This window comes from Myotis lucifugus, unplaced genomic scaffold, assembly GCF_000147115.1.
Source record: "Myotis lucifugus unplaced genomic scaffold, Myoluc2.0 scaffold_181, whole genome shotgun sequence".
NCBI lineage: Eukaryota > Metazoa > Chordata > Mammalia > Chiroptera > Vespertilionidae > Myotis > Myotis lucifugus.
Genome location: NW_005871229.1, coordinates 1,435,394 through 1,447,730, shown reverse-complemented (window position 1 = coordinate 1,447,730; position 12,337 = coordinate 1,435,394). Strand labels below are relative to the sequence as shown.

Here is a 12,337-nt window from a genome sequence, read left to right as displayed (position 1 = left end):
TGACCTGGGGGACCAGCGAACCCCCTTTCTGAGGAGGAAGCTGCCGGAGGAGGACGTGCTGACAGTGGTGGCCTCCACGTTGTTATGATGATGTGAATAATGAAACTTCTCAACAGGTGTGATTCCCAGGCAGGGGGTCGGGTCTGACATGTGAAGCGCAGAGAGGACCTGTTCTCCTATTCCCCACCCCCCCGCCCCGCCCCCGGGGGCTTGGAGAATGACTACAAACCCCCTCAGGACACACCGCGAGCAGGCGGCTCTGAGGTCCACTTTACAGGTGGGAAAGGGGCAGTTCAGGCGCTTGGGAGTAAGTGAGAGCCCTGGCCAGCGCTGGGGGCAAGCGCTGAGCGCTTGGAGGCGGCTGCAACCCGGGGCCATCGGCCTTCAAATCCATGGCTCCCAGGTCCCTGGTCCCCTTCTGCAGTCCCCGGGGGCGGCAGGATCAGCAGGCGGGGGTGGGGGGGCTGGGGGGGAGTATTTGCAGAGGGTGACCTGAGCCTTCAGCCAGCAGAGGGTTATTAATAGCCGCGCCTAAGTGCTGGCTCTGAGGGCGGCTCCGGGGGAGGGCGGGGAGGGCGGCGGGCGGGGCCGGGCGGAGAGCCTGTCCCAGAGGCGGCTGCAGGGGCCCTCCCAGCCCCCTCGGAGCCAGCTGGGCCTGAGGATCTGCAGGGCTAGTTCATCACCTCGGAATACTCGCGTGACGGGAGGGACCTGGGCAGTGCCCGCCTCCAGCCGCAGCCGCTATAAATAAAAGGCTCCCAGCCCAGAAGCCAGGAGAAGTTTCTAGGCCTGCGTCCCAGGGTTTATTAAGCTCCTGGCTCCACTTTAGACCTTGGCGGCTCTGGCTTCGAGCCTGGACAGCCTGGGAGGACAGCGGCTGGCGGATCGCGGGTGAGGCGGTGTGGACAGGGCTCTCTGGGATTCTGCAGGACCAGCCCGGGTGGCCTGTGGCGGCCGGAGAGACTTCGGGGGTTGGGACCCCAGCCTGGTGCCTGCCTCCACCCTCCGCAGCGGATGGTCCAGCAGCTTTTGAAGCTGAAGAATTAGCTGGAAGGCTAGCCCACCACATCACCTTGCTGTGTGACCTTGGGCAGGTGGCTCCCTCTCTCTGAGCCTCCATTTGTGCTCCAGCTCAGCATCCGCCATGGCTGATGGTCAGATGCCCTTCTCCTGCCACTACCCAAGCCGCCTGCGCCGGGACCCCTTCCGAGACTCGCCCCTCTCCTCGCGCCTGCTGGACGATGGCTTTGGCATGGACCCCTTCCCCGACGACTTGACTGCCCCCTGGCCCGACTGGGCGCTGCCTCGACTCTCCTCGGCCTGGCCAGGATCCCTGAGGCCGGGCACGGTGCCGCGGGTGCCGACTGCCACAGGCAGGTTTGGGGTACCCGCGGATGGCAGGAGCCCCCCGCCCTTCCCTGGAGAGCCCTGGAAAGTGTGTGTCAACGTGCACAGCTTCAAGCCAGAGGAGCTGATGGTAAAGACCAAGGACAGATACGTGGAGGTGTCTGGTGAGTGGGGATCAGGAGGGGGAGAGAGAAGAGGGTGGGGTGGGGGCTGCAGGTTGGAACAGCCCAGAGGACTTCTCTGGAGGGGCAGCTGTGAGGGCTGAGGCAGGCGACCTCAGGGCTCAGGGAATGTGGGCCCCAAAAGTTACCCTTAGGGAGAACTCCCCCTCCCTGGCCACCAAGGAAAGCGCAGCCCTGACCAGCGGGCCGGGGCCTTGGGGGCGCCGGCCTATCCATCAGAGCCGGCAGGGGGGTGGGAACCGGCCGGATATGGTGGCGGAGAATTGCAGAGGAAGAAGTGACACAGACACAGAAGGAATCGAAGGGCCCCAGATCACATCACAGCCTTGAAGGCGTGTTTCATGTGGAGGGTTAGCAACCAGCCTGGCTTCAAGGGCAACACTCTCTGGTCCCAGATAAGAACTGAGGCTGAATGGCTATTTTAAGGAGACGAATGGGTAACCTTGACCAGCTTCCTAGCTGCCAGACCCACCTGAGCACTTCACCTACAGCTGCTCAGTTAATGCGGCCAGAGGGCAGGGGTCCCGTGGGCTCCCCTTCTTACAGAGGAGGAAGGGGAGGCCCAGGGGGGCTCAGGGAACCCCCCGCCCCAGGCCACCAGGGGTTCCGATCCAGGCTGCCTGGGAATGGGAGGCCAGAAGCGAATCGGCCATCTAGGCACCTACTAGGGACGAAGGGCTGGGCTAAACCTCTTCTGTTCCTTCTCCCCAACACGCGCCCCCCCCCCCCCCCGCCCCAGCCCTGAGAGCAGAGGCCTCCAGGCCCCCTCGGCTGAGCTGGGACCCAGGCGGGATGCGTCCAAGGTCACGCTGTGAGTCAGCAGCAGGAGGAGTCTGGGCCTGCCCGCACCCCAGGAGAGGGGAGCAGCTTTCTGTCGCTTCCCAGCAATTAAAGCTCCACTAAAAGGAGCAGGTTCCCAGCAGGCTCTGCTGCCAGAAAAATCAATAAAAGCATCGCAAACATGGGCGGGCGGGACGAGCCCTGGCAGGAAGGCGTCCGGGGGGGAGTTTCAAAGCCTGGCAGGTCAGAATGATAAACATCGGCGGTCTGGCAGGCGCGGCGGGCCAGGCGTCAGGCTGGGGCCACGTGCTGACGGAGGGGGTCGGCCAGGGCTCTGGGCGGCCTTGGCCGGGACGGGACGCTGGGCTCGAGTTCTGAAACAGGCTCCCCCCCTGACCAGCAGGTTGTACAGACTTAGCTGCTCTCGGCTTTGTTTCCTAATCTGGAAATTGGGGTTCAAAGGGCTACAAGGGCAGAAGGATGATTGTATTTAATGAGCTGATGCGTGAAACGTGTGGACATATAGCGCCTGAAACTGTTACTGAAGTGGATGTTGATAAAATGCCAGCCACCCAGGGAGGCCCTGAGAAATCATAAATGGCAGATGGCCTCTGAGACCTGGGTTCCAAGCCTGGCTGTGCTGGTCACGCTCTATGGATGTGGGCAAGGAAGTCTTTTTACCGCTCTGAGTCTCCGCTTCCTCATCTGCAGAATAGGGATCATAATATCTGTCCCATAAGGCTGCAGGGGAGACCAAATATATGCAGACCATATGTAAGACCTGCAGAGTGTCTGTAAAATGGAGCTAGTGAGGGCGCCTGCCTGGTGCCCTGGAGATGGGCATTATTATGGCCACTCTCTGTCTTTGTTTTAATTAAGGTTCCTGAGTTTTCCACCCCAGGTTGGAGGGTCCTGTGGCCCTTCCAGGAGACCTCTGCCCAGCCTCTCCGTCCTCTTTTCTAGGCGCTTCTTAACAAACGGGATCGGGCAGCTCCAAGCCGACATCCCAGCTAAGTCACTCACTGATCCAGAGGCTTTGAATGCGTCTCGGAGCCTCAGGTTCCACATCTGTAAAATGGGGTCGTTGGGGAACACAAACAAGACAAAGGCAGACAAAGCCTTTTTAGGCTGTAAAATTCTCACAGGCGTGCACTTAGCCACCTTAGCTCGACAGAACCCCGATCCCCCGAGAGGACACACTGAGTCTCTCCCCAAAGCAGTTTGAAAGATCCGACCAATAGCAGAGGCTCCATCTAAAACGCAACTTTCAAGGGAGGTCAGACATGAAACCAGTCTCCCCTCCCGCATCGCATAGTGACAAACCTATTCCCCACGCACTCTGTGCTAAATACCTACACAGGTTGGCTTGCTGCTTCCTCACGTGGACTTCTAAGTAAACATGGGCAGGTTTGTTATACCCATTTTACAGATGAGGACACTGAGGCCCAGAGAGAGGCATTCACCTGAGATCACCCACTTCTCCATGGCAGTGTCTGAAATTCAAAGTCAGGCCGACCTAGCCAGTTTCCAGTTCTGATTGTGTGGCCCCGGGCAAATCCTCCCTGCCACCTCCGACCCTCAGGGTGACCATGGGCCTGTGCAGGGGGACTGGGTCAGTAATTGCCCAACAGTGTTCTTTCAGCTGCCACTAGGCGTCTGAGCACTGGGTGGAGGAGGGGGTCCAGAATTCTAGAAGGTGCTGGTTGGAACAACATGGTAACCGTCGTCTCGCTGTGGGCTTCGCAGAGCGCTGAGTCTGCTAATGTGGTTTATGAATCTCGGAGAGACGGCCTTGTCTTATCTGACACCTGTGAGTGTCCAGTTCCAGGGAAGTGTTTGGATGATGCTGGACTAGAAGATTCCCATCATGCCTCACACACTCTCACCCCCGCCCGGCCGCCACCAGCCAAGAACCATTCCCTTCCTGGGCCACTGGGCCAGGCTCTGGCCAGGGGAGGGACTGGAAAGTCCCCAAGACCATATGCCCGGCCCTTCTCCTTAAGCCCAGGGCCCCCCTCCCTGGTAACAGCCGGCTCTCTAGCTGGGCCAGTGGCTTTCCCCGAGGGCTGATGCCCACATTTCTCCGAGGCTCCCAGAGGCCTCTCAGCTTCCCTGACTTCAGATGAGTTCTCTTTTTCCTTCTTTAACCACAATAATTACTTTTTTGTTTACAAAAATGAAATTATTCCCATGTAGAAAATAAACAGGAAAGCAAAATAAGAATGAAACACTACTCATCATCCTTCAACTGACCCTACTAGATATTCAAATGCTATGCAAATTAAGCTTTAAGACTCCACTCTTTCCAACACCTTCTTTCAACCAGATGAACACTACCCCAGGCCCCCCCTTATGGAAATCAGAGACCCTCTCCTCCCTGACCCCAAAACCTTGTTCTCAGAGCCTGGACAGGGAGGGTTAGCTTCTGAGGGGCAATCCTGCCCCAAACATCGAAATAAACCACAAGCGTTTACCTTCACACAGTAATTCTACAACTTACAAAGCGATTCTGTGACTCACTGTCATTCACTCCTCAAAGTAACCCAATAATTAGGATGTTGCTGTCACCCCCATTTTAGAGAACAATACACTGAGGCCCCAAGAAAAGTAGATGTCAGAGCAGGGACTCAAGTCCAAAAACCACACACCTGCCTTTGAACCCCTGCTCCTGCTCTTCCGAGCTGTGTGACCTTGGGCACATCACTTAACCTCTCTGAGCTTCTGTTCCCGAGCCACAAAACTGCAAGAATAAGGCTGGCGTGCAAATGAAAGGAGGTGTTCTAGGCGAGGTGCTCAGAACAGTGGCTGACACCACGCAAGAGCTGTATGAGTTTGCTATTTTACTCTTATCCCCCGCCTCCTCCTTCATTATTCCCAGGACGCAGTGTGCAGAAGAGCTGAGTCAGAGGCACTGGCCTGTCCCCAAGGGAGACAGGCCTCCAGAGGCCCAGGCTCTGGGGAGGGGACCTTTGGCCATGTGCCGGTGCGAGCGCCGGGCAGCTGGTGGTCAGGGACTTGGCAGGTCAGAACGAACGCTCAGAGCATCAGCACATTCACAGAACAGCAGCACTCCCGTTCAACACCATTTCCTCTAAATGTGCCCCTTTCTGCTCAGCTGGGCGATGGAGCAGCACAGACCAAGCTTAGAAATTCTAGAACCCGGAACTCGCCCTAAAGAAGCCCAAGAATATCAGTGCAGCGACATTCTTTCCATGTCAGGAACGGGCCGGTGCCCAAAAGCTGGGGACTGGCTGCATGACCTTATATATCCCCACGGGGAACGCCGGGCAGCCGTTACAAATCGTGTCCAAGAACATCGGCCGTAACACAGAAAATAACTAGAGTGTGATCCCATTTGATAAGCTATATGACGCACAGCTATACCACATAACATTTATGCATTTCTAAGTACAGAAAGAAAAGCCTGGAACATCTACCAAAATGCCAGTGGTTTTCTCAGGGCGATGGGGTTATGGGTGGTTTTATTTGATTTTTTCCATTATTTTCTACACTTTCTAACTTACACGTGCATTATCTTATAATCTAGAAAAAGTAATTAAGAAAGGAGTAATGAATAAAAAAGCAATTAGTAATGTAGTTACCTATAAATGGCCGGTTTTTCAAAATCTGGGGCCACAGAAAAATAATACATCTCACTAGGTTATTCCATCTAGATTCCCGAGCCCCTCAGAGGGTGTCCCTGTGTACAGGAGGGCTCCTGGCCCTGGGCTGTGGCCCCACAAATGAGGGGGGGAATGGCTCTCCTGCCACTAACTCCTTGTTTACAGAGAAATGAGAGACACTCTCTCCATTAAAAAAGTAAGAATGGGAAGGGCGACGAGGCTCAGAATTTGTTATATAAACTGCAAGGTATAGGCAGTTTGGGCCCAGGCCTCCTTGTCATTTCATCTCTTTCCTTCCTAAGGAAGGAAAAGAAAAGAAAACACCCCCCTCCCCTGCACCCTGCAGGAGGGAAGGGCAGTTCCCACCATGGAGCCTCCCCCTTCCATAGGCAGGGCCCCTCTGGGAGTCGGGGGTTGGTAGCAGATTGAAGCATTGCTGCCAGGCGGCTCTCTCAGGACCAGGACCCAGAATATGACTCTGGGAGCTAATTGGAAGGTGGGACGGGCAGAGAGGATCAGACCCAGCACCTGGCTCAGATTCAGAGAGAGCTGGCTCAGAGCCCGGGGCGGGGCCTCAGTTTTGCACGGGTAACCCTGAGCAGCCCATCCTGGGGTGGGGGTAGGGGGGAGGGTCCATGAGCTGTGAAGCCAGCGGCGGCATCCGGGGTGTTGGCCCCAGGGTTCCCCTGGCTGCTGAGGGCGCCGTGCTGTCCAATGAGGGCTTGGAAGATACAGTGCCACACGGGCCCAGGCTCTGATTTCCTAAGACAACATGTAATTGTCTGCCACCTGCAGTCAGGGCCTCCTGTCCTGTCCATTGTCTTGCTTCATCTCCTCAGCAGCCTGGGAGGTGGGCTCAGGTGAGGGGCCCGAGGCTCAGACTGCTGGAGCCTCGAGTCTAGATCAAGCCCCGAGCCACACAATGAGGCGGGGCCAGGGCAGGGTTTGAACCTGAGCCTGGGCTCCCGTCAGTGGAAGCCCAAGGGACTCAGATGCTGACGGAGGATTCCTCCCCCTCCAGGCAATCACGAAGAGAAGCAGCATGAGGGGGGCATTGTGTCCAAGAACTTCACCAAGAAAATCCAGTAAGTAACCCCGTGTGTGTTTCCGGTGGGCGTGGAGGGCGGGAGGGGCCTGGGACCCCAGTTCTGGGGTCTGTACCCTCTTGGGCATCTCTCCCGTGAGGCACCTCACCCCCACCCCGGGGTAGGGAGCTGAACCTTCACCCTAAAGGGGAAAATGTCACAGCAAAGGAATCATGTGAGCAGAAGGCCACCTGCAGAGCCAATGAGTCCAAGCCACACGGAGCTCCCCCACCCCCTGAAACACCTGAGGGAAGAAGAGCCCGTAGGTCCTAACGCTGCATGGACACGCCTGTTTCTGAGGGCATCACGCCACCCGGTGTCCTGCTGGCCCCAGGGTCTCGCCATCCTGGCTGCCGTGAGCCGTTGGTTGCAGCTCAACGTGCAGAGGGCAGGAGAGACCTCACCCTCCCTGGAGGACGGAGAACTTGGGGGAAAGGTCCTTACAGTTAGAAATTAGAACAGCCCCGAGCTGGTCCCTCATCCTAATGCCCTTTCCTCCCGGTAAGAAGGATGGAGGGTGACTCTAGCCCTGCGGCCTCCCCAGCTGAACATCAAAGGAGATGGTGGTCAGGCACCGCACACAGCAGCCCCAGCCAGCGGGCGCCGGCGTTCCTGTCACCCTTGTTGCTATCGATCCTCACTCCGCCCGCCCAGGAAAGACAGCATTAGCCGAATTCCTAGGCTTCTTTTGGATCCTGCAGTCCCGTCCCCCACGTGTCCTGGCCTGACCCCCCTGCGATGCGGGTTCCTGGAAGCCGCGGGCACTTCCCCATAAGGCCATGGCCAACTGTGTCTCTGCTCACTGGCCTGCATGCCAGGCCCCCTCCCCGCGGTCCAGCACCAGACCCAGCGTCGCGGAGGGCAAAGGAGGGGGAGGGCGCTGATGTTTCTGTCAAGAGATTCAAACGAGGTGCCCCCACGGCCACAGACAGAGCTGAGCCGTGACAGGGACGGAGGCAGAAAGAAGGCAGCGGGTTCATCATCTTATAAACATGGCCATTTTCGTGGATTTTGCCATCTCTGGGGCCTCAGGGGAAACAGTTATTGACCAGGTAGAACAGCCTGAGGCGGCCAGAGGCAGGGCTGCTGGTCAGCTGGGGCCCGGCAGCTGAGCGGGCTCCTGTGACAACACTGCACTGGCCACTGCCCTGAGCCCCCCACGTGCCCTCCCAACCAGCCAGCCATCCTTACCTGCCCGGGACCCTCCAGAGCTCCCCACATCCCAGAAACTAAAGGGTCCCCAGGACCCTCCCCCCTCGCCATGGCCTGAATCCTCCACTCTGATTGGTCAATGCCCAGCTGCCTGTGGTTAAATCTCATCTCACCCAGGGGGGTGGGAGTCCAGGCTCCGCTAACTTGAGCTGCTGTCCCCCCGTTTCCCGCGGAGGCACCCCGATGGGGCAGGAGAGGATGTGTGTGAAGCACTTACACAGGGGGTGGACTCGGGGCTCCTCCCGGGAACTGGCCTTATTAAAACCTCCAAACCAGGGCACCTGGTCAGAGACCTAGACTGAGTCTCTTCCCACCGCTGGGCCTCAGCTTCCCCAGGTGGGAAATGAGAGCTTTGTCCCGGACCATCGTGAGGACTCTCTGGGGCTCTGACATTCTGCGGGTCGGTGATACCTGGCTTTGTGCTGAAACATTCACAGCCGTCAGGGTGCCCGCGGCGCGGCCCACGGCTGCGCAGAAGCTAACCCTCAGCAGGCACTCCGGCGCACCAGGCACGGTTCTCAGGTCACCTGCAGAGGCTGGCACTTTCGTTACCCCTTTCCCTATAAGGAAATAGGCTCAGGGGGTGAGAGCACAGGCTCAAGGCCACACAATCAGGAAGAGTCAGAATTTGAATTCAGGGCCCTGGCTGGGTAGCTCAGTGGGTTAGAGCATCGTCCCGCTATGCCAAGGGTTTGATCTCTGGTCAGGGCACATACAAGAAGCACCAATGATGCATGAATAAGTAGACCAACATGTTTCTCTCCCTCTCCCTCCCCCTCTCTCTAAAATCAATACATTAAAAAAAGAGAGAACTTGCCACGCCCATTCTCCGGACCACAGCCACCTCTCCCACTGTGTCCGGTGCCCACTGGGTTGGCATGCGAGCGGTTAAGCAGAGCTGACCCATCCCAGCAGCCAGGGGAGGGCCACACGTCTGCAGCTCGGCTTGGCAGCTGCCCCGTTCCCTCTTTCTCTTCCCTCCTTCCCACAGGCCCCGCTAATGCTCGCGGCTTCCATTTGGCCGGCGTCTCCTGGGTAGACTCGGCGCATGGGGCTACGGGTTTCCCCTCCAGGAAGGGCCCTGCCCATGACCCAGAACGGGCTGACCTCACTTCCGGGTTCTTTCATCAAGACCCGTGACTTTGCTTTTACAACAGGCAGAGCCAGCCCGGGCCAGGAGAGCTCTTGGTGATCAAACCTTCTGTCCTCTCCCCCTCCCCGCCCCACCCATGGTCCCTTTTTTAAAAATCGGGTGCCAGAGAGCTACTGTGAATTCAGAGACCAGGATCCCAACTCCATCCCCACCTGCCGCTCGCCAGCTGTGTGACCTTGGGCAGGTCACCTCCTCTCTGACCTTGACCTCCCACCTGTGAGTCAGGGACAGAAACAACTCGCCCGGTGGGATCAGGGTTAACAACGAAGTGAGAGGATTCGGGTGAAGCACCTGGCACACGGACGCTCAGAGGCCTCCGTTCTTATTCTTCTTATTCATAAAGGCACCCCACAGAGTCGCCACAGGTTCTCCGCATTCCAATGGTTTGTTGAAGAAACTTCGTGGGTCGCTCATTCACTCCGAACGAGCCCCAAATCATAAAAGCAGCTTCAGAACCGGAACCGGATTTGGGTTCAGAGAGCCCGGCGTTGGTGCTCGCTCGCTCACGCACAGAGCCTGTCATTTAATTCCCCAAGTCTCTGTTAAAGGCTCTGTGCCACGGGCATGTCAACTCCCATTCACCATTCGGGGCCCATGTACAGCTCGGACCAGGTCATGCCTACACACGTGTTCAGGAAGCAAAACACTTACCACCTACAGCAAACACCTAGGATGTGCCCCAATCACGGCTCATCCTAAACATACAGAGGACGCTGGCATCTGCATTCGAGCCAGCGGCCAGCCTGACCCACTCTGCCAAGCTGCCCATCCACCATTAATCCCACCGGCGGTGCACGTGGCAGGTGGCCGTGCGCCACCCGCTGCCAGACACACCTTACTGTGCTCTGCGCGGGGAGGGGATGGCGGCCGTTTCGCCAATAGCTGGTGAATCGTGGTGCTAAGTGGAGACTTCAACCTGAATCAGACACGGGGGCCACAGCTCCCTTGTAAGTTACTGTTGAGCAGCATTTACCACTAGCAAAGCATGTTCACATTCTTTGCAAAGAATCCACCCAAATCCGGTCCACGTTTAATACAATGACCTCCATTTTGCAGAAGAGAGAACAGGCTCCGAGTAGCTGAGTGGCCTTCCCAGGACCACAGCTAGACAGGGGCAGAGCCAGGATTCAGACCCGGCATGTACACCCCAAGCCCAAGCTCTTCTCAAAACTATCTTCTTTCAGAACGTGTGGCCTGGATTAAAATAAATGACTAAAACCCTGTGCTCCCCCTAGGCTTCCTGCGGAGGTGGACCCCGCCACGGTGTTCGCCTCGCTCTCCCCGGAGGGCCTGCTGATCATCGAGGCTCCCCAGGTGCCCCCGTACTCGCCATCGGGAGAGAGCGGCTTCAGCAACCAGCTTCCTCAAGACGGCCAGGAGGTCACCTGCTCTTGAGACCCCAGTCTTGGCCCATCCTTGTCACCCCCCCACCCCCAGGGCTTCTCTGATTCCAGGGTACATTAGTCATCACTTCAGCTGAACTCATAGATTTAGTGCAACTAAAATGTTGGGGGTCAGGGTCATTTGACCAGTCCCTAGATAGTGTAGTACTAGGTGTTTGCACCAAGAGGGCGCAATTGGCAAGTCATGCTGGGTGGCGTTAGGCCAACATGCTGGAAGTTTTTCTTTCTTTACTTTTTCTGTCTTGATAAAAATGTCCTACATTCAACAGTTGCACAGCATGCAGAAGGGGACATAGCATTTCACACAGTACCTCACCATGCAACTGATGCCAGGGCTGCTTTTCTCTGGGGACCTCGCATCACCCAGATTCCTATTCTGGGCCCCATGTCCGTGCCTGCCCCCTGGTTGGCTGATGGGGCCCATGAGCTCCCCGCACTGTGTTTCTGCAGCCCTGGCCTATAGCGGTGACAGCAGGGCTTCCTCCCCAAACGGGAATTACCCAACAGTCACAGGAAAACAGCAGTGCCTTCTGCCCTCCGCCCAGCACCTGCCGCACGTTCCCGAGCTCGCAGTCCCCCAGGAGTCTGGAAGCCCCTCGGTTTACCCTCTAGCTAACGTCCCCCTTCCTTGTGTCTGTGTCCTCGTCGGGATTTTTACAGAGGGGGCTGTCTCCAGGCAGCTCCGCCAGGAACCAAGCAAAGGCCAGACAGCCGGCAGGCAGGATAGGGGTACTGTGTATATGGGTGGGACGTGTGTGTCATTGTTATCTGAATTGTGCTGTTCTTTAGGGGAAACATAACAGTAAATAATAATAAAGGAACTGGTGTTCTTAGCCTTGTGTGCTTCCTTTGATTGAGGAACTAGATGCTACATCACTTAGATTTTTAATATCAATTGGGAATGCTCGTGGCTGCAAATACTAACACCCAACACATAGTGGTTTAACGGACATAAGCATCTATTATCTGACTTTACAACAAGTCTAGATAGGCGATTTCACAGTTATTTCTCCAGCTGTTATGCCACCAAAACCCCCAAGTACTTCCCTCTTTTTCCTCTGATGTCTCTGACGAGTCTCCCCTCATGGCTGCAGGGTGGCGGCAGCAGCTCCGAGCATCTCCCCGCCGGGGCATGTGTGGGAAGGGAAGGCAGGGCACAAGGCCTTCTCATCTGCACTCCCTTTTGCCAGTTCCAGATCCTCTTCCAGGGGCTCTCGGGAGACTAGGTTCATCTCATTGACCCAAACTGGGGCGTGTGTTCACCCTGAAGCTATCGCTGGCAGAAGGGAAAGGGGTGGCCACAAGGGGCTCAGGCCAACACTGACTTGTCCTCGGAGGCCGGGAACACTGCTGGGAAGGAGGAGGGGGCACGGCAGATGGGGGGAGAGTCGGCATTCAGGGACTGTCGCAGACCGAGGCTGCCGGCACAGACCACGTTCGGGGTTCAGGAAACCATGTCAAACTGAAGTAAGCGAAGGGGTGCGTATTGGTACGCACGGCCGAGAAGTCCAGGGTGACGTCCCTTCCAGGCTCCCAATGACGTCAGCAGACT

General features: G+C 57.1%; 1 protein-coding gene across 2 annotated transcripts in view; it reads left to right on the top strand.

The window, feature by feature from the left end:
- The first annotated feature begins 655 nt into the window (after window positions 1-655).
- Window positions 656-12,337, top strand: part of HSPB8 (heat shock protein family B (small) member 8) — a 13,690-nt gene continuing 2,008 nt past the window's right edge. The window contains exons 1-3 of one of the 2 annotated variants that reach the window (XM_006096560.3): window positions 687-1,511; window positions 6,954-7,017; window positions 10,618-11,618. In XM_006096560.3, coding sequence (XP_006096622.1) covers window positions 1,145-1,511; window positions 6,954-7,017; window positions 10,618-10,777 — 591 coding nt within the window. In that variant the 5' untranslated portion in view covers window positions 687-1,144 and the 3' untranslated portion in view covers window positions 10,778-11,618. Of the gene's footprint in view, window positions 1,512-6,953; window positions 7,018-10,617; window positions 11,619-12,337 lie in introns of those variants that run through there. The other variant, XM_023760399.1, reaches the window with a different exon arrangement.